The 20252-nt window shown below is 46.2% G+C and overlaps 1 protein-coding gene across 1 annotated transcript in view; it reads left to right on the forward strand.

Annotated features, from left to right (window-relative positions):
- The first annotated feature begins 5857 nt into the window (after positions 1 to 5857).
- LOC8026017 (transmembrane protease serine 2-like) overlaps positions 5858 to 20252 on the forward strand; it is a 49252-nt gene continuing 34857 nt past the window's right edge. Inside the window, exons 1-2 of the mRNA XM_040218135.1 lie at positions 5858 to 5897; positions 5984 to 6043. Of these exons, the coding sequence (XP_040074069.1) occupies positions 5858 to 5897; positions 5984 to 6043 (100 nt within the window). The remainder of the gene's footprint in view (positions 5898 to 5983; positions 6044 to 20252) is intronic.

Genomic DNA, 20252 nt, shown 5'->3' on the forward strand with positions numbered 1-20252 from the left:
GCTGGCAGCTGGGCATTCGCGGATTTTACCACAATCAATGGTAACTTTTCGCTTGGTAGCTCCCCGTTTTTTACATTAACGCTCGCTACACCCCTGATTGGTACTAGAGCCCCGGTGTACGTTCGGAGACGCATGTCACCCGCCTCAAGGGGCACGTGAGAAAACAAATTCACATACATTTTTTCTGGCTGCAAAGTAACTGCTGAACCGGTGTCGATTCCCATCGTCACCGGTTTTCCTTCGATTTCCAATACCTTCTGGAATGCCGCAGACGCGTCATTCTTCCGCATACAGGTTACGCTCCAAGGTTCGCGCTTGGTGTTCGTAGTAGGCTTAGGCTTGGCCCTACACACCGCCTTAGTGTGCCCCTGCTTCCCGCATTTTAAACACTTTGCTTTCGAAAACGGACACTTCTCGGAATCATGCACGGTACTAGCGCATCTAAAACAAGGGCCTACCGTACGCTGATACTGGACCTGTGGAGATGCAGAGGCGGAAGGAGGACACCCGGAATGTCCTTCACCATCAGCTTGAACGCGGTGCACGTCCATTGAGTCCGGAACGCCGGGCTTTCGTATCTCGTCCGTTTTGCGCAGAGAAAGTTCTTTGGCCAGGCACACCTTCAGAACGTCGTCGAAGTAATCGTCGTCGAGCTGGATGAGTGTCCGCTGTACCTCAGGCTCGTGACACCCCGCCACGGGCCGGTCCCCAAGAGCCTGGTCGAGGTAGTCCTTGAACGCGCATGTCTGGGCGAGCTTGTTGATAGCTAAGGAGGAGTCCGCTAGACTCTCGCCGACCTCTTGGTTTCTCCAATGGAACTTCGTGCGCCCTGCAATCACTAAGCGCTTGGGCGCGTAGTGGCGTTTCAGCACCTCGGAAAGTACGTCGTACGATTTCGATACCGGTGAGTCTGGGACGAGCAAGGTTTTCAGAACCTGGTACGACGCTTTCCCGATGTAGTTCAGCAGCGTCACGGCCTTGTCTTCCGTCTTGACAGCGTTCACTCGAAGGAAAATCTCGAACCGTTCGAGATATTCGTCGACGTCGTCCTCCTCCGGCTTCAACTCCGTAAACTTCGGCATTGTGCTATTTGCCACGTTGTTACTAGGTTCGTTCGATCTTTCCACCCATCCTCGTCGTCATTGTTGTGTCGCGCCGAAACGCCAAGAAACAGAAGCGCCAACGCAGAGGAACAGCACACAAAGAACAAATGTAATATGGCGAAGACACATTTTACAGGGCAAAGACCAGCGCACCCTGGTGGTGAGAATAGGAACCACTTACATTGCTTTATAGATACACAACACTTGTAAAATTATAAACCTCTTAGGTAATCCCCGAGGAAGGGCATGCCTAAACAACGGCGGAAGAGGCGCTCATTCTGTCAGTAATGGGTGGGAGGCGTGCATGTGTTCTCTCTATGAAATACTTCGAGAAAATAAAGGACGCGCACAATATACCTGCAATATGAAGTAAAGGATATGCATTTCCTAAAACCCTGCTCCCGCGCCAGAAAAAAAAAATATATATATATTGCAGTGTTTAATTTTTGCAAAAAGCGAATTTTTGTGTGTGTCTATTCAGCCGGAAGTTAGTCTGCCTCAGAGGGCGTCTGGTGTCTCAGCTGTAGATTTGTAATTTAGACAGTGCGGTACAGCCGCAATAGTTATATTTTACGGACGCATATCTACGGCCACTACTCAAGCTCGGTCGCGCTAGCTTGAGAAGAGAAAAAAAAAAGCGGTTACTAAGTTCCTTGGTTTGTAACTGTTACCAACACCCCCTTCATTGGCTTATGTTATTAAAATGTTAGTAAGATGCGTTATAACCAGTTACTAACTTATGTTTACTAAGTACTACGAGCTTTTGTTTAAAGTTTGGTTCATATGCTTGCTTGCGTTATTCTCACCGAGTGCGACTGCAACGGCTTGCGACGTACCGGTTGTCGCGACAACAGATGCGTCCGCTCCAACAAAACGGGGTAAAAACAAACTGTTTTTACTCTAGTAGACCGGATAGCGGATCGAGGCATCTCTTGGGCTCGAGTGGCACTACCGGCAGCCATTACTTGACGCCAGCTAATGGTTTGGACTCCATGGGAAAAACAAGAAAAAGTGTCATTTCCCCATTTCTAAGTTGTTGTCGACACTACACCTTTTTGCTGCTTTCAGGATGGCAGTCCGCACAGTGGCAGTCCGCACATTTCTTCCAAATAAATGTGTTATTTTTTTATTTGGCGTGACTGCAGTGACGCTGCCAAGCACGCTCACTCCACGAGTGAGCGTGCTTGGCAGGGACGCTGTAAGCCTAGAGCTCGCGCTTGTAGCGTCGGCTGCGTCTGGACATAAGCCTAAACGATGTATGGGCGCGAAGCAATGTGAATTTTTTAGTTTTTCTTTGCGTTTTTTGCGTTTTTCCTTGTGACTATTTGGTTAAAATCATGAAAAAAGAATAAAGTAATTATGTTGTTTCAGCATGGACATAATGTCTCTTGAAATATGGCGCTTATGCATACCTGTAACGTCAAAACAGTGAAACGTGTTAATTCAGACTTAAAAAAAAAAAAAAGAAAAAAAGTGAAACACGTTTACATACCTCTGTATCACAAACTCACTGCGCAGCTCTTGAGGAGGATAAGAGGAGGGCGCAGACTGGAGGGTATCCCCCTCCTCTTCCGTACAATTCAGATTGGTGTTTAGGTCACGCGACATCAGTTTTCCCGCTAAATCTAGCGAAGAAACTGATTTTGTTTTTGGGTGACGTGACACAGTCATGTGACGTCTTTTTCCCGGCTAAATTTAGAGGGAAAATTGACGTCACGTCACCTTAACACCAACTCAGTTTCCCCGCTAGATTTAGGCGAGAAACTGAATTCGTGTTGAATTCACGTGACGTAAATCAAAAGTCATATTGGACGTTTTAGTGATTTATGCAGCGTAAGGTCGGTCTGCCAGTAAGGGCGACACTGGTTTACACTCTACATGAGCAATTTCGCCAGTGCAGTACGACTGCTAACCTGGGGTCTTTAACGTGCTCACGCAGTAGCGATACACGACCGCACGCCGCTACGATGCTCATCCAGATCGAAACGGGCAGGAGTGGGGCTCGAGCCCAGGATCCCTGGGTTCTGCAGCGCGAGCTTTCGCTCCACGCGCGTCGAGCTGGGTGTGCCCTTTAGCCCACTCGGCCACCGATCCCCCTCACGTAACGTAGTGGTCCCGCTTAATCTAGCAAAGGAAGTAAATTCCTTCAGGGGTGGCGTCACATGAAGTCATATGTCGTATTTTTCTCCTTTGAATTTAGTGGAAAATTGGCGTCACTTGACCCTCAACACCAACTTAATTCCCTATAAATTTAGCGGGGAGGTTACTCCGACGCCGCGACACCCGGAACAGGGGACCTAAGAGCTGCGCTCTAAAAAGGAATGCAAAAATTACGTGCGTTATTTTTCATTAGTAATGTGTTCCTTTTATATTCTAGTAAATTAAGATGATAACGCGTTACTTTTATTTGCAAGTAACGGATTGAAACTTGAGAAATGTACCACATGACGAAACTCGAGAAATGTACCACATGACGAAACTCGAGAAATGTATCATATGTCATATCAACGAGAAAACGAAAATCTATTTTAGTGGCAATAAGGGCTGAGGTGATCACTGGCACCATGATTGCGATAGACCTCATTCATTATTAGCGCGATCTCTCGGCGGCAGCGCGCACTATCAGAGGCACAGAGTCATTTTTGACACTTCACAGTCCCGACCACCTGCCTCAGAACGAAGCGTTCGTCGCGTGTTCTTGTTTTTTTTTTTTTTTTTTTTTTTTTTTTTTGTGTATATTACCGGTGTCAGCCGGTCAAGAATAAATCCCTTATATTATCAAGCTCAACCTTCTTGCTGGTGATTTCACAAAGAATTCGTTTTAAAGAAAGAAATTCGTAGTAACGGAACCCTTGAATGAGAACATTTTGTTTGTCCGTCCGAGAATATTGACTTCACGTAACCAACATTACGTGACCTAAACACAGTAGGAAAATTGACTTCACGTGACATATACGCCGATATAATTCCGCTCCTAAATTTAGCAGGAAATTTTACGTCTTGTAACTTAAATGCAAATTGCGTTTCCCCGCTATATTTTCCTTCGAAATCGACGTCGCATGACCTCAGAACCAATTCGAATTCCCCGTTAAATCTAGTGGGGAAATATACCTCACGTGACACAAAATTTCCTCTCCCCATTCTTTTTTTTTACTTGACCCTCCCTTCCTCTCCAATTACCTCCCTATCTATAGTGTCCTTAACATCTGCCTCCTTTCCCCTCGCTCCCCATATGCCTCCAATTAAATACCTTTCTCCTCCAACTCCCTTTATTTCCCCATCCCTGTCCTATTCTCCTAGAGAAGAATCTGGAGTTGGGCAAGTTGGTACATCTTAGATTCGAAAAGCCCCAGAAAACAAGGACAACCGAAGAAATAGACGAAACGATGCGCTGCGCATCGTTTCGTCTTTTCCTTCTGTTGTCCTTGTTTTCTGGCGCTTTTCGAATCTATTCTCCTGCGATACCTTACTCCCTTCCCTCCCCTCCCTCTTTCCCTCTCCCTCTCATTGGTCGTGTGACCCACCTAATCAGTTTCCCCTCTAAATATAGCGGGGAAATATGCGTCATGCTACAAACCGATTTCTTCTTCTAATTTCTCTCTCCTTATCCCTCCCTCCCTCGCACTTCCTCTTTTCAACCTCCCACAATGCCTTTTCACCATTTCAACCTGCGTCACTTCCCTTCCCTTCCTTTCCAATCCCCCTTCTACGATGCACTTCTTCCCTTTCCTCTTCCCCTTCCTGCTCATCTGACACACAAATTCAATTTCCCTAGATGTATTTTTAAAAGAACTTGAAGAACGCTTAAAGGGGTCATGAAACGATTTTCCTACTCCTTCCTCCTTAGCTTTAATCCTCAACTCAAATGCGAATTGTGAAATCACGTGGTCGTGACATTTCTGCGGCACCATTGCGATGACTCCTAGCTTCCACCGTGCTTTTTATGCACACCATAGAACTTGTCATTCCCCAGTGACAATAAGTTCCGTTAGGGCACTCATTGGCCACGAACGCGAATCCAAATATTCGTCGACGGATTGATTGTTGACGAGCGCATACGTCCGACTCCGAGTGACGCAGTTCTCGTGTCCATGCGTGAGCTGGGCTCTGTTGACGTCAGTTTGGCGCCGGTGACGCGCTTTCGGAACCGCAGATGTATCAGTGAAAAGGCGGAGAGCTTTCGAAGGCAAGAAGGTACAAAATAGTCCGCAATATTTTCAAATGTTCGTACCGAAAACCTGGCTTTTGACTTTCTAGCCTTTTTCTTTTGGCCAAGTAAACGATATGCGATTAGTAAAGTAAGAATTTAAAAATCATTCATCCCAACCTGAAATTTGTTTCATGGCCCCTTTACGTTTCGTCTTTAAGGGCGGAACGCGATAGCGTTATGGGGCCCCGTTCGCAAAGCGTGTAAGTTTGCCAATGTGGTCTAGTCGGTAGCGGCTTGTGACACGTGACGTCACGGGACACGCGACACGCTTGGCTAGCGCAACGTGTTTTGCTCTTTGCCGGTTCATTTTATAAGCATGAAAATTAGGTGTCTCTTTTACGCGAAAGTATTCACCCTGATCCCTGCAATAATGCATCCGGTGCTGCGGGGCAATCTGGAATAAATAAATACTACGGAGGACTTTAATGAGCGTTTTTGTTTCGTCGTTAGCAATTTCAATTTCAACAACGTTTATTTAGACACATACAAAATCAACTCGTCCTTTTTCTAATTGCAGCCACATTATTGTATTTCCTGATTCATCATGGGGGCATCTGTACTCTCCATGTTGCTTCTACTGAGTGGTACGTTACACATAAGCTTTGCTACCATCTTGAGAAAGACAGCCTCCAGAAGAGGATATAAAAGTGCACTACTTCGTATTTTGCAGGATCTGTAACAGACAGGTCCAATAAGAAAATTGAGGACACACCTTCTGGCAAAAAAGCTCGTGAGTGTTAAAACTCATAAAGTTATTAACTATAATTTGCTGATTTGTTGCTGTGATCTCGTTTTTACAATTTAGGAATCTATAAGTCAAATCTCAAAAGTTTCAAAAGGGTGTACACCCAGAAAACGATCATTTAAAAGAACATTACTGTACAGGCAATTAAACAAAACTCGGCGAACTTCACTCTTCCACGACCTGTTGGGGACCGGAGTTTTTGTGTCCAGTTCTAAAATCATTTTACCAAGAGGCGAAAACTGATTCATGAATATGTCAAACACCGCTGCCATTCAAAAAGCGAATAAATTGGTTTAGCCTTTAATTGTAACCGTCATCAATACTTTAATCGCAGCATTATATTAGAACTAAGGTTTACCCCCTTCCTGCTGAAAAAAAATCTATTAAATGGAACTTACAAACACGTGCAAAGCGAAATGGGGCTCTGCTTGCCCATATTATTCTGTTATCCGAAAGCATATCATACACCCGCAAACGGTGTTGTGTGCCAGATTGTCGAACAGCGATTTTTTTCAGTTCGGTTCAATTTTGGATTCACGGTCCTTGGTACAATTCCGCTTCAGCTCTGGAAGTCAATGTAACGGGGTTTGAACCGCTAAATGGAGAATGTATTTTCCGCGTTGTTTCGGCAATAGGCGCCGTGTAACAAGTAACTATGTAAAGTTTTTTTAAGCTTTAAGCACCGTTCACACTCTTGGGACCGAGTAAGACCGAGAGAGACCAGACCGGTTTTTAAGCGTTTTGCGACTTCTTAGGACCGGATGCGATGCAGCGGAGCTGATCCTAAGAGATCCCAAAAGGCTTAAACACCGGTATGGTATCTCTCGGTCTTACTCGGTCGCAAGAGTGTGAACGGGCCTTTACAGGTTCGTTTTTAAAAATTCCTTAAAGCTACACTCATGCGGTTTGCGCAGGTGAGCTGTGCGGCCAGGGTACATAGTATAGAGGGCATATTGTAACGATCAGTTGGCTAATTAGATGAAATTTATCAATTATATTTTTAATAAGTAAAAACAAACAAATGGTTCCAATTAGAAACATGCTAAGCATCATGGAAAACCCACGAAATTAGTAGCTTTCAGAAAAAAGTTGAGCGCGTGACAAGCCCAGTAGTGCGCACGAACAAGAGGCTGCCGGTGCGATAAAGCGCCTGCGCGTTTCTTTCGCCTCTTATCGGAGCCCCAGCCTTCTACCTGCTCCACGAGTTGTACCTTTAACCCACTACTGCGCTTCCCACGCCCTTAGAATATTTATAAAAGCTCGCGGGGTTGTTTAGTGGTTTGCTATGAAGCTCAACAAGTTGCTTATTGGAAACATGTCTATTTTCAATATATAAAACGTCATTGAAAACATTATATTAATTAGTCGACTCATTCTAACGATTAGCCCCACACTATGTACCCTGTCCGTTTCCCCTTTGGAGGTACCACTTAGGAACACAAAGAAGGTTCCTTTGGTTCGTATAAAAACTTGTTTATTGACTCAAATGCGAACACGCTTCGCTCTTAGACATGAAAAGTCTGGGCGCTGGCTCAATTGCCAGTATCACCCGGTCGGTTTCCCGCGCTGCCGCATTATACTCGTTTTCACCTCAAGAAAAAAGGACGTTTTGCGCATTGTTCATACGCCGGGCGAAGTAGTTCTTACAAGATTTGGTCGTCGGAGGAAGAAGCGATCCTTTTGGCGTTTGAAACGTATACGTCTCAATTAGATAACATATATGTAATCTAAAATGCACCTACATATATATTAATTCTCCTCGTTACAGGGAAAATTAGTAATGCTCCGCGAGGAGCCGGACTTTTTTTACTTCGCTTCTTGAGGCGAAAACGGGTATAGACAGATTTACGGAAAGTCGGAGGCCCACAAAGAAAAACCGAGCTCCGAAGAGTCAGGGCCTCCACCGACGAGAGCTTCTGGCCCTCCTTCGGGGCCAGCTTATGTAGCCTCGGAGAATGGACGCGCCCGGGGGGGCCGCTAGCGGTCGTGTCCATTATAACTCTCAAGGGTGCGCCGGTGGCACATTTACCCAAAGTGGGCAAGGGAGCGTCGGCCCCTTCGGGGAATTCGGCCTCTGTTTATTGTATCCAGGAGGCCGACGCCATTGGTGACGACGACTCCCACGGCCTGCTCGAAGGTAAGCCTGGATAGGGATATAGGAAACCCCATGGTTTCCACAACCCCTGGCCGCATAAATCACCTGCACGAAGCGCATAGGTGTAACTCTCATAGCTTTTTTTTTTTTTATAAATTTTTTAAATCTTTAAAGTAAATTACAGGAAGATCCCCTGGTGAACGGATTCCTAGTAAATGCGTAAGCAGGACCTTTGGAGACTCCACACCCCTTTGGGAAACGCCAAAGCTGACGCCTTCACTTTTCTGTTTTGCCTTTCCGTCACAGAATTCGACTATTTTTTTAATCTTTTGTTAAAGTTTACTCGAGGGAGCGCATCCGGTCGTCGGGCTCTCCCTTGCCCCGCGCGTTGAGCGGCAGGCTTCGGGCCCCGTCCACTTTTTGTTTTATGGCCCCTGGCCCCCTTGTCGGTTGAGCGGGAGAGTTCGGGTCGCGCCCGTTTTCTGTTTTATGGCCCCTTGGCCCCCCTCGTCCCGAAGACGTTTCTCGCGGGGTTGTTAGTTGGAGGCGATGGGCCGACTTGGCTTCCCGGAATGTTGGGAATAGCTTCCAGATGTCCGAGTGGGGGTGCGCTTTCTGGTTCGCTGGGGTAGGCTCACTGCGGGACTTGCCAGTGTGACGTGTGTTGTTTTTATATGTATTTTTGTTGTTGCCACTGCAGAGGAACAATTATTTTTTGAGCAAGGGAGGGTGGTGTCTGCTGCTGGAATGTGGGAAAGTGAGGACCTCGGCTTGGTTCCGAGCCGAGTCAAGGCAGTGTATGCGAAGACTGGACCGGTGGGTGGACGCGACGCGAAAGTTGGGAGCGGTAGCGGGCGCGGCGGAAGGGGGAACGCGGGAAGAGCTCAGAGCGGCTCTGCAGGCCCTCCAAGTGTGTGTACTCGTGGGTGAGTGTGGTGCCGAGGAGCATCTCACGGAGCATCCAAGCACGCACAAGTTCCCCGTTTCGACCAGCGCCGCAACAGGCCCGCGTCACCCACACCACTCTCCGGACCCAGGTTCGCTCACTCACTTTAGTAGAATTGTATAGCATTTAGAGTCATTATTGTGTTATACATTTTTGTTCGTTTGTTCTTGTGTACTGTTTAGTGTGGACGAAGCCTTTAAACCGCTGCTCTGCCGGTTACTTATTTTTTTTTGTGAGTAGCGCCTGCACGATAAGAAAAGCGGTGTGATTTTTGTTTTTTACTTGAATTTCACTATGTGTAAACGCCGCGCGCGAGAATGGCAGAGTTAGCGAGTGATTATTATTGTGTTTGCGTTTGGTGTATGCGTTGAGTCTTGAACGGAATCCAAGTAAATCCTTCGTTATGTTAACGCAACGTCTCCGTCTCGTTCCTCGCCCCTCACAGTGAGTCCGTCCACCAGGGCGTGGACCTATCGTCCGGTCAGCGGTCCTATCAAAATTATAAATTTTGTTTGCATGGGGATCATTTGGATCTTTTATTGTTAATTTTCCGAACTTGTGACACTTTCTCTTTTACTTCCTCTATCTTTTGCCTCCTCTTTGGCCTCGTCACAGGGTCAGCGTTAGCGTTTCCCAAAGGGGTACGTGCGTCATGTTTCACAAGTGTCATGCTAACGGATTTTCTAAGAGTCCACCAAAGTATCTTCCTGTAATTATTTTCACCCCTTTGTTGTATTCTTCCTTTCAGAATACGTAGACGCCCTTGGATGCGGTTATCCATATCACTCGTAGAAAGAACCACATCCCTACCACTCGTCTAAGGAACTGCATTCGTAAAACTCTAGGAGGAAACCGTATCCATCGTTTTAACTACCAACACAGAGCCAAGCCCCCGCACCGCACATACGGACACTCAGAGCGAAGAACCGCCGGTGACGGCAGAGCAGCAACTGATCCGCATTCCGCAGCGCATTGCTCAACACCCCCTAGAAAACAAAGCCGTAGTGCTCAATAAGGTGCCCTCATCAGAGAACGCTAGCGCTGGACACAGATTGGAAACGATGATTGCCTCGACGTTCGGTTCAGACTTGACTCGAAGCCGAGCGCTGAGGCAGCACTCGTTGCAACTCTGTGTCCGGTGTCGGCCTTCTTTGATGACGCCGTCGCACTCAGCACTACGGCTTTGTTGTCTAGGAGGTGTTGCGCGGCGCCCCCTCCTCTCTTGCTCCGCGCCAGCTGTGCGCGTGACTTTGACGAAAACTAAAGGCCTTGGTTTGATGAAAACCCGGTGGCGTCTTTCAGGTCGCCAGCGCCTGGAAGAGAGGGAAAGGTTGACGCTTGCTGATGCCAGCGCATCGGACAAATGGGAGCATCTCAAGGGGTGTCAAAACAGGACACTACAAAACCCGCGACTCCGACAAATCGTGAAAATTGAAGCGGACGCTTCTATTTTTACGGTCTGTCGGAGTCGTGAAAATGTTTGCAGGAGTCGTGAAAATTTTTACGATCACGACTGGTCTCCTCTTCAGATTGACGTCACACGCCACCTGCGTCTGTCTCACCTCGCCAACGCCCTCGCGTACCGCCGTCGCCTCGTCTCGAAGGCCAAGAAGATCCGGCTTTGGGTGGATTTGGGACATTCCTGCGTCGAAGGGTGCGTTTCGCCCGCCTCGGATCTGCTTTCTTTGTCGAGATTCACTTTCGTCGTGATGGCGTCCGATGCGGTTCCGTATTGTGAGCGGAGGCCTTGAGCAATTGACCGACAGCCAACAGAGCGTGTGAGTGGCTCTCCGGACCCACGTGATGAGCAGAGCAAGGCCGCCGTGGAAGAAGCGAGGGGGAGATTTGACGGAGGGAAGTTTCCCCCCGGGAACAATTGACGGAGGGAAATTTCCCTCCGACGGCCGGAAGCGGATCGCGGCAGAGCGCGGCACGATTTGCCGGAGTCGCGGGTTTTTTAGTGTCCTGTTTGGACACCCCTTCGCGCGTCACCCACCCTCCTCATTGAGCCTCTCTCCCTGGCGCTGACAAAAAGAAAAATAAGACCCCGCCGGGTTTTTGTCAAGACAAGCGTTCTAATAATAACGCATTACAACACCCTGTGTACTCAGTTCACAATTAAGCTGAGACTACGGTGGAAACTACGTGCCCGTCGGACCAACCAGGATTACGAGACGGAATGTGCAACGAGACGGAAGATCCTATAATGGATATTCAGGAACGTTGGACGTTCAGGCTCGTTTGTCATTTCGTCTCGGTTGGATCTTTCGTCTCGATGGACGTTCAGGCTCGTTGTACATTCCGTCTCGGTTGGATCATCGTCTCGAAGGACATTCAGGCTCGTTGTATATTCCGTCTCGGTTGGATCTTTCGTCTCGTTGGACATTCAGGCACGTTGGACATTCCGTCTCGCCTGTCACGTGCTAGAATAATTTGCCTCCTTAAATGTACAAACTTGTGTGTATATTTAGTCCGCGTTCCTGGAGGCATTGCTGTAGTTTCATCATACTAAAATGTCGTGCCACAAAAGCCGACGTTGACGGACCGACAAAGAAACAGAGCAGACACAAATATTATAATTTTATCTATAGGAAGGCTTGATGGTTAGTTAGCTGAGTGCCGATGCGCAGCTATGTACCAATCGGTTAAAGGTGTCGATTGTACGACGCCAAACGCCCCTTTGATATTAACAGTTCAAATGTTTGGAATGTTCTGATGACATAGGTCAGCCAATTTGAAATATATAATAGGGATGCAATGTCCGGGTGTTCTAGTGCATCCCAATTGGGGGACGTCCATGAAAAGCCGCGCTTCTGATCCCAGTAATTTCTAGTTCAGTCCTCATCCCTGCCCATTTCGAATTATATAAATGAGCTACATATGGAGACCCGCATTGTAAACCCATGACCGCCCGCCAGCGCCTCTGACTATGCGCAGAGTCAATATTTAATTTTTTTAAAGGAGCTTTAGGAGCTGTGAGTGCGAGTCATCAAGAGTTTGCACAAGCGTAATTTCCCACGAATAAAAAAATAAAATCTACATCTAAGGCGTCTATAAATGCATGGGGGCGGGGGGGGGGGGGGGGGGGGGGGGGAGGTGTGAACCGACGATTCCTGAGTAAATGCAGAACAATTGTTTGAATTTGCCAAAGTTTTATTTTTGCTCGTTTATCTCTGGAGCAGACAACTACTCACTGTACACTGCAGTCGTCAGTAGTTTAGATATGCATGCATTCCCTGCCAATAGGGCTGTATGTCAGCGAGTAGAGCGATAATACTAGTATCACGCAGTACGCAACTTTTGTTTTGCATGTGACATGCAAAGTGGTTTTCAGAAGACCATCTAATTTAACTGGCTTCTGGAAGCACTCCAAAGCTCGCCATTCTATCGAGGTAGTTCATGACGTCTTGGTATATGGGAGCTTGACTGCTGATAAAAGACGCGAACGCATCTATCTGGGCGTGCAACAGAAGGTTCACAGCCGGATGTACTAATAGCCTACATCATGTCTGAATATAACAATAGAGCGCTCCACGTGGCTTTCTATTCTTGTAGGAAAAGCGTATTGCACCACGAATCCGGTCACTTCGTCGAAATTCTATTGGTCTCTGGACACCTGGAAGAAGGACAATTCGTCGAATAGGGCAATTAGCCCTAGGCCGATTCGAGGAATGAAGAATGGGGCGAAAGTGCCCGTTTGTCGAACTGTCGAAAAGAGTTGATTAAGGTTGGGTGTGTAGATTGCCGGTGACAGTGGGGGTCAACAATAAGACCTTCTTTCCAAAAAAAGAGAGGATGACAAATGCAGCTCTCAGAATTGGCAAGGGCCCGATAGTGAACCGTGCCCGGGTCATTCAAAATTATGAACGTCGGGTTCTTCGTGAATATGTTCACTCGCAACTCTAGCATTATGGAATTTGGGAAGACCGAGCGAGGGACTGACTTCCTGATACCGTGGTATTATGTGCACTTGTAATGTGCGCATATGAATAAATCACGGTCGCACTGTCGCAGCGGCTCTGTGGCAGAGTTAGAACCAGTTGAAACCTGATCGCAGCCTTGGTATACTACCTGGCCGCGTATCGGTGCGATTGCTGCACGCCAAGTTACCAGAAAAAGCAGAAACGACGGAAGCCAATCCTAAAAAGTATTGTTTTAATTATTCACCTTAATACATGGTTCACTGCGACAGCAATCGCTTTGGTGACCGAAGCACGCGAAACTAATCGTCGCGATAAGCGTCAATGCGCCGAATACTCCGGACAATCACCGGACAAAAGCTCACCACTTGAGGACATTACCTGCACAAAGGCTTAATAAAAGGAACGTTGTATTCTGTCTCTGATTTTGATATGAGGATCGAATTTTTGTTTCTAGGGACCGAGAAGTGCAATCAGAAATGTCTTAAATTTTCACGTTCGTTTTGTAAATAATAAGAAAAAAAAACTACAATTCAGTGTAATTACACATACTACACCGACTTCACATAACAATAATGATAATACTAAAATTCAATCAGGCGTTTTTCTCCCATGCGAGGGGCATCATCTTTGCGGGACTAGGGACACGAATAAGAAAAATACAGCAACTCGTACAATACGGAAAAACTGTGGCTGAGGATAAGCACGATTAACAATTCCAAGAACTCTCGTGGGCCGCACATTTGTTTCCGCTCCAGAGGAACGACCCTCTAAAATCAAACGCGAGACAGATTGTCAATGGTCAACGAGTTCGGTCTTTTATCTTGTAGCGTGTGCGACCTTTTAAACGTCTTTTTCTTCTTCATTATAAAACTCATCTTTATATCCAGAGATATAAAACGAACAATAAATGCAATGTTTTCGGGGTTTTATGAAGTCTACAAAATACACGAGCGTAATTTTAATATCATTTTGGGAACTTCACAGACGCAACATCAGTGGGACAAGCTCAGCGGCACACTAAAACAGCCGTGCATCAAAAATCCCGGTACTGAAAAGCCCGGCGCCGAAGCGACCACATATCGAAATGATCACGCACCGATATCTCCGCACCGAAATGTCCGGTTCCCCATTTCATCGAACGCATTTTTCACCACCGTAACTATCAGTAATCCTACAATTCATCAAAGAAATGTCTTATAAATTATTTGCAACGTTCATTCTATATCCGTTGGATATTCAGACTCGTTGGACATTCCGTCTCGGTTAGATCTTTCGTCTCGTTGGACATTCCATCTCGATAGACATTCAGTCTCGTTGGGCATTCAAACTCGATGGACATTCCGTCTCGATTGGATCTTCTGTCTCGTTGTACATTCCGTCTCGCCTGTCACGTGACCGATTGGACTTTCAGGCTCGTTGGACATTCAGGTCATAAGCGACCAAGCCATCTCGATTAGACCTTTCGTCTCGTTGGACATTCAAACTCGATGGACATTCCGTCTCGATTGGATCTTTCGTCTCGTTGTACATTCCGTCTCGCCTGTCACGTTACCGATTGGACATTCCGGCTCGTTGGACATTCAGTCTCGTTGGACATTCAGGCCATAAGCGACCAAGCCATCTCGATTAGACCTTTCGTCTCGTTGGACATTCAAACTCGCTGGACATTCCGTCTCGATTAGATCTTTCGTCTCGTTGCACATTCCGTCTCGCCTGTCACGTGACCGATTGGACATTGAGTCTCGTTGGACATTCAGGTCATAAGCGACCAAGCCATTTCGATTGGACCTTTCGTCTCGTTGGATATTCAAACTCGATGGACATTCCGTCTCGATTGGATATTTCGTCTCATTGTACATTCCGTCTCGCCTGTCACGTGACCGATTGGACATTCAGGCTCGTTGGACATTCAGTCTCGTTGGACATTCAGGCCATAAGTGACCAAGCCATTTCGATTGGACCTCTCGTCTCGTTGGACATTCAAACTCGATGGACATTCCGTCTCGATTGGATATTTCGTCTTGTTGTACATTCCGTCTCGCCTGTCACGTGACCGATTGGATATTCAGGATCATTGGACATTCAGTCTCGTTGGACATTCAGGCCATAAGCGACCAAGCCATCTCGATTAAACCTTTCGTCTCGTTGGACATTCAAACTCGATGGACATTCCGTCTCGATTAGATCTTTCGTCTTGTTGTACATTCCGTCTCGCCTGTCACGTGACCGATTGGACATTCAGGCTCGTTGGACATTCAGTCTCGTTGGACATTTAGGCCATAAGCGACCAAGCCATTCCGATTGGACCTTTCGTCTCGTTGGACATTCAAACTCGATGAATATTCCGTCTCGATTGGATCTTTCGTCTCGTTGTACATTCCCTCTCGCCTGTCACGTGACCGATTGGACATTCAGGCTCGTTGGACATTCAGTCTCGGTGGACATTCAGGCCATAAGCAACCAAGCCATTTCGATTGGGCCTTTCGTCTCGTTGGACATTCAAACTCGATGGATATTCCGTCTCGATTGGATCTTTCGTCTCGTTGTACGTTCCGTCTCGCCTGTCACGTGACCAATTGGACAATCAGGCTCGTTGGACATTCAGTCTCGTTGGACATTCAGGCCATAAGCGACCAAGCCATCTCGATTGGACCTTTCGTCTCGTTGGACATTCAAACTCGATGGACATTCCGTCTCGATTGGATCTTTCGTCTCGTTGTACATTCCGTCTCGCCTGTCATTTGACCGATTGGACATTCAGGCTCGTTGGACATTCAGTCTCGTTGGACATTCAGGCCATACGCGACCAAGCCATCTCGATTGGACCTTTCGTCTCGTTGGACATTCAAACTCGATGGACATTCCGTCTCGATTGGATCTTCCGTCTCGTTGTACATTCCGCCTCGCCTGTCACGTGACCGATTGTACATTCAGGCTCGTTGGACATTCAGCCTCGGTGGACATTCAGGCCATAGGCGACCAAGCCAATTCTATTGGACCTTTCGTCTCGTTGGACATTCAAACTCGATGGACATACCGTCTCGATTGGATGTTTCGTCTCGTTGTACATTCCGTCTCGCCTGTCACGTTACCGATTGGACATTCAGGCTCGTTGGACATTCAGTCTCGGTGGACATTCAGGCCATAAGCGACCAAGCCATCTCGATTAGACCTTTCGTCTCGTTGGACATTGAAACTCGATGGACATTCCGCCTCGATTGGATGTTTCGTCTCGTTGTACATTCCGTCTCGCCTGTCACGTTACCGATTGGACATTCAGGCTCGTTGGACATTCAGTCTCGGTGGACATTCAGGCCATAAGCGACCAAGCCATCTCGATTGGACCTTTCGTCTCGTTGGACATTCAAACTCGATGGACATTTCGTCTCGATTGGATCTTTCGTCTCGTTGTACATTCCGTCTCGCCTGTCACGTGACCGATTGGACATTCAGGCTCGTTGGACATTCAGTCTCGGTGGACGAATTCAGGCCATAAGCGACCAGGCCACCTCGATTGGACCTTTCGTCTCGTTGGACATTCAAACTCGGTGGACATTCCGTCTCGATTGGATCTTTCGTCTCGTTGTACATTCCGTATCGCCTGTCACGTTACCGATTGGACATTCAGGCTCGTTGGACATTCATTCTCGGTGGACATTCAGGCCATAAGCGACCAAGCCATTTCGATCGGACCTTTCGTCTCGTTGGACATTCAAACTCGATGGACACTCCGTCTCGATTGGATCTTTCGTCTCGTTGTACATTCCGTCTCGCCTGTCATGTTACCGATTGGACATTCAGGCTCGTTGGACATTCAGTCTCGTTAGACATTCAGGCCATAAGCGACCAACCAGCAGCCTTTCTCTTATCACCTGACCCGGATTCTCCGCGCGTGCGTATGGGCGGGAATGTGATGACGTGGCGAAAGAGAGGCGTATTACTGTCCAACGAGGACCTGGCTTCCATCACAGTTTCAGCTTAGTGGTGAACGGCGTATAGTTTTTCATCGTTCGAAAAATCCACTTTTTTTTTCAGGTACCAAGAATAAAAAATTGCGTTATTACTTTTAGACGGAACGGAAACTCCTAATAGTTTGAGTACAAAAAGTTGTGTATATATGACTCGCTCGGGGAACAGGCTATGGCCTCCAGATGTTACAGTACTCGTTGCCTAATGTTATAAATAGTACACATAGACTGGGCACGGACTTGATGGGTTTGAGCAGAAAAGATATTCGTTCATTGTTTCTCTAGTGTTATTTGTGCCTATTCTTGACGGGACCTCCGACCTGCAAAAAATGGTCGAAATGTATGTCACATCCTTTTTTGTTTTTGTTTTTCGTTTAATATTGTGTGAACTGATCCTATGTGCACCTTGTTTTACCGGTCACTAGTATGTAAAATAGCTTCTCTGATTGCTGGTGGGGAGGAGAAACTCTGTCAAGCGACAACAGTCTGCCTTTTTTTCTTCCTCCCCTCTCCCCTTGAGAGAAACAATAAAATTGAAGTTTAAGACTCAACATCCGTTGGTTCACCTCAGCCGCATATATTTTATCTGAGTCGAAAAGTCATCACGAAATCTGGTAGCTAATCTACAATACCCGTTTTTGACACAACTTTTGATCGCAGTGTTAAAAGCTGAATCGTAGTTGTGCTCTTAAACTAAGAAACTAATTTCAGTGCCAAAAATTATATAATGGACTCGTCATTATTTATATCATGAAATATAGTTTACCAAATCCGTTTCACTATATGCAGGGTGAGCCGTAAGGACCAACATATTTGACACGCCTCCCAAGGTTTGGATTACGAAAGTGCACTGGACATGCGAACATAGTTTCGCAATAAATTTTATGTATTCCTTTTTAAAGCGCATTTGTGAGGTAGTGAAGTATTATAAATAATAAAAAAAGAGAGAATGATTATAATCCCAGGAGAAGAGGTACAAGGGGGACAAGGGACACACACACGTCTCCAAACACATCTAGGTGACTGGTGCGCGATCGAAAAAAATCCGCCTGGTTATGCTATCGAACCAGGCACCTCTCCATTTCCAGTGGAGCGCTCTACCAACTGATGGAACCGGGAGTTAGACGCCAATAGAGCAAACAGGTTTTATTAAATGCCACCAATCTAACACAAACAGAAATTAACGGCCTGAATTTTAAGGTTATGTTGATTATGCAATTAATACAAGGGTGCACGCGAGCTGGACAAAGATGTCGATAATAAACCCTCTAGAAAAGGAAGAATGGGACAAAGGACGAACACAAATATCCAAATTCAGTTATAGGTAACTGGTGCTCGACCGAAAAAGACTGCACCTCTCCATTTCCAAAGGAGAGGTCTCTGGTTCAATACCAGGGACCTCTCCATTTGGAGATTTCTGTTTGTCCCCCTCTTCCTCTTCTCCATGAAATATTATCGTCATTTTTGTCGTGCTCGCTTGGACCTTTGCATTGATTGCGTAATCAAAATCGGAGGCCGTGCATTGCTATGTCCTTTACCAGCCTGCTTGTCACCTGCACATTGGTTTATGAGCTCGCTCCCGCGTGGTTTGCTGAAATAAAGGCAAGGGCGAGCGATGAGCAAGAAAATCCCGATAATTATGGCTAATCGGGGTGGTCCTTTTCAGGCAAAATATTTTGCTATATTTTCGGCAAGGACGTTCCCGTGGTAAAAGGCTACCCTATCAAAAAAACGGTTTAAGAATAAACCGGAAGGAATACGGAATTTCAAACCGCCATATGGGCCCCTAAACAAACCGGATTTCTAGAAACCGTAAAATGAACCGGAAATGCCCAGTCCAGAAACCCAACCGTAATTCGTCGAAGCAGAAGCTGAACCGTATCTGGCCAATCTGTAGAGCTTCACCGGAGTGGGTCTAACCGTATGTTAAACCGTATCAGGTAACACCGGAATATAATAGAAATAGTTTAATACTGACACACCTACTGTTTCACCTTACGATGTACTGCAGCTGATGCTAGAGGCCATCTCTTACAAAAATGTCATATCTAGACTTCCTTCTAATAAAAAATACAGATATGGATATATAAGGAATTGGGGAGATATGACCACATATGCATAATAAGACCGTATCTGGGTGGATATAGCCATATCTGCCCAATTCCTCATATACCATGTATAGACTGCTTTATATGATCCCGTATTTGGGCGTGGAAAATAGAGTACCCACCTTATATAAAGCAATTTTCATGTGATGCTCCTTCTAGCATCACATTAAAAGTATTGCCATGGGGCAGGTACCATAGTTTCAGGTTCAGACAAGGGATCATATGATGCATTTCTATGAATATCCACAAAATATACATTTTACTGCTATCCCACTCTGCCAAACGTGTGTTTACGTAGATACATCGACAGAATAGGCTACTGAACAATATTTATTGGCCTGGTTCGAAATTTGTAATTCCGACACATATGTATGCTACAAAGATAAAGTGCAGGCGATCGCTAGCTAGGAAACATGACATTCGAAGTCGGAAAATCACAGCCGTTTGGCGGGATTGGTTGTCGAGGGAGCATAAAGAATATGGGTTGCAAAAAGTTTTATACGTAAAAGCGCTGAAACTCCAAACAAGCACTTCCGCCGTTCAAGAAAAAAAATCGTAATATCACACAGACAACAATTAAAATAAAATAAAAATGTAATAGCACACAGACACCTATTAAAATAAAACAAAATGAAGGCACAATTAAGCTGTAAACTATACGAAAGTTCCAAAGTCGTTGATTCTTACTCCAAGGGTCAAGTCCTGATTGAACTCTTCGGTCGAACACATCCGTTTTGACAAGGACTTGCTCGCTAGCCTCGTCGTTGAAGTCCTTCCTTGCACCGTGCAATGTTCAAAGTCCTCCAGTCGCTCCTCGCTGTCCTTGTTTTTCCGTTCGGTCCCGAAATCATCCCTTGTGATCAACACATCGCACACATACACGCACAAAGACACCATTGTTCGCCGGAAGCAATACAAGATGGAAAGTTCATTACTGCTCCTTGAACACGACGAGGTCACCACCATTTCCCGGACTAGAAAATGACGAGGGCATCATATCTTTAACTAAAACTTAATAAAAGAAAACAATAAATAAATGATGAACACATAAGTAACAAAAACACGGACTAAATCACGAGAAAAACATGAAATAATGAACGCACAAATAAAAAAGAATAAAAACAAGAAGGACTTACACAGAGAGCCACATTTGT

Source organism: Ixodes scapularis, unplaced genomic scaffold (genome assembly GCF_016920785.2).
Source record: "Ixodes scapularis isolate PalLabHiFi unplaced genomic scaffold, ASM1692078v2 PGA_scaffold0__279_contigs__length_252992795, whole genome shotgun sequence".
Classification (NCBI taxonomy): Eukaryota; Metazoa; Arthropoda; class Arachnida; order Ixodida; family Ixodidae; genus Ixodes; species Ixodes scapularis.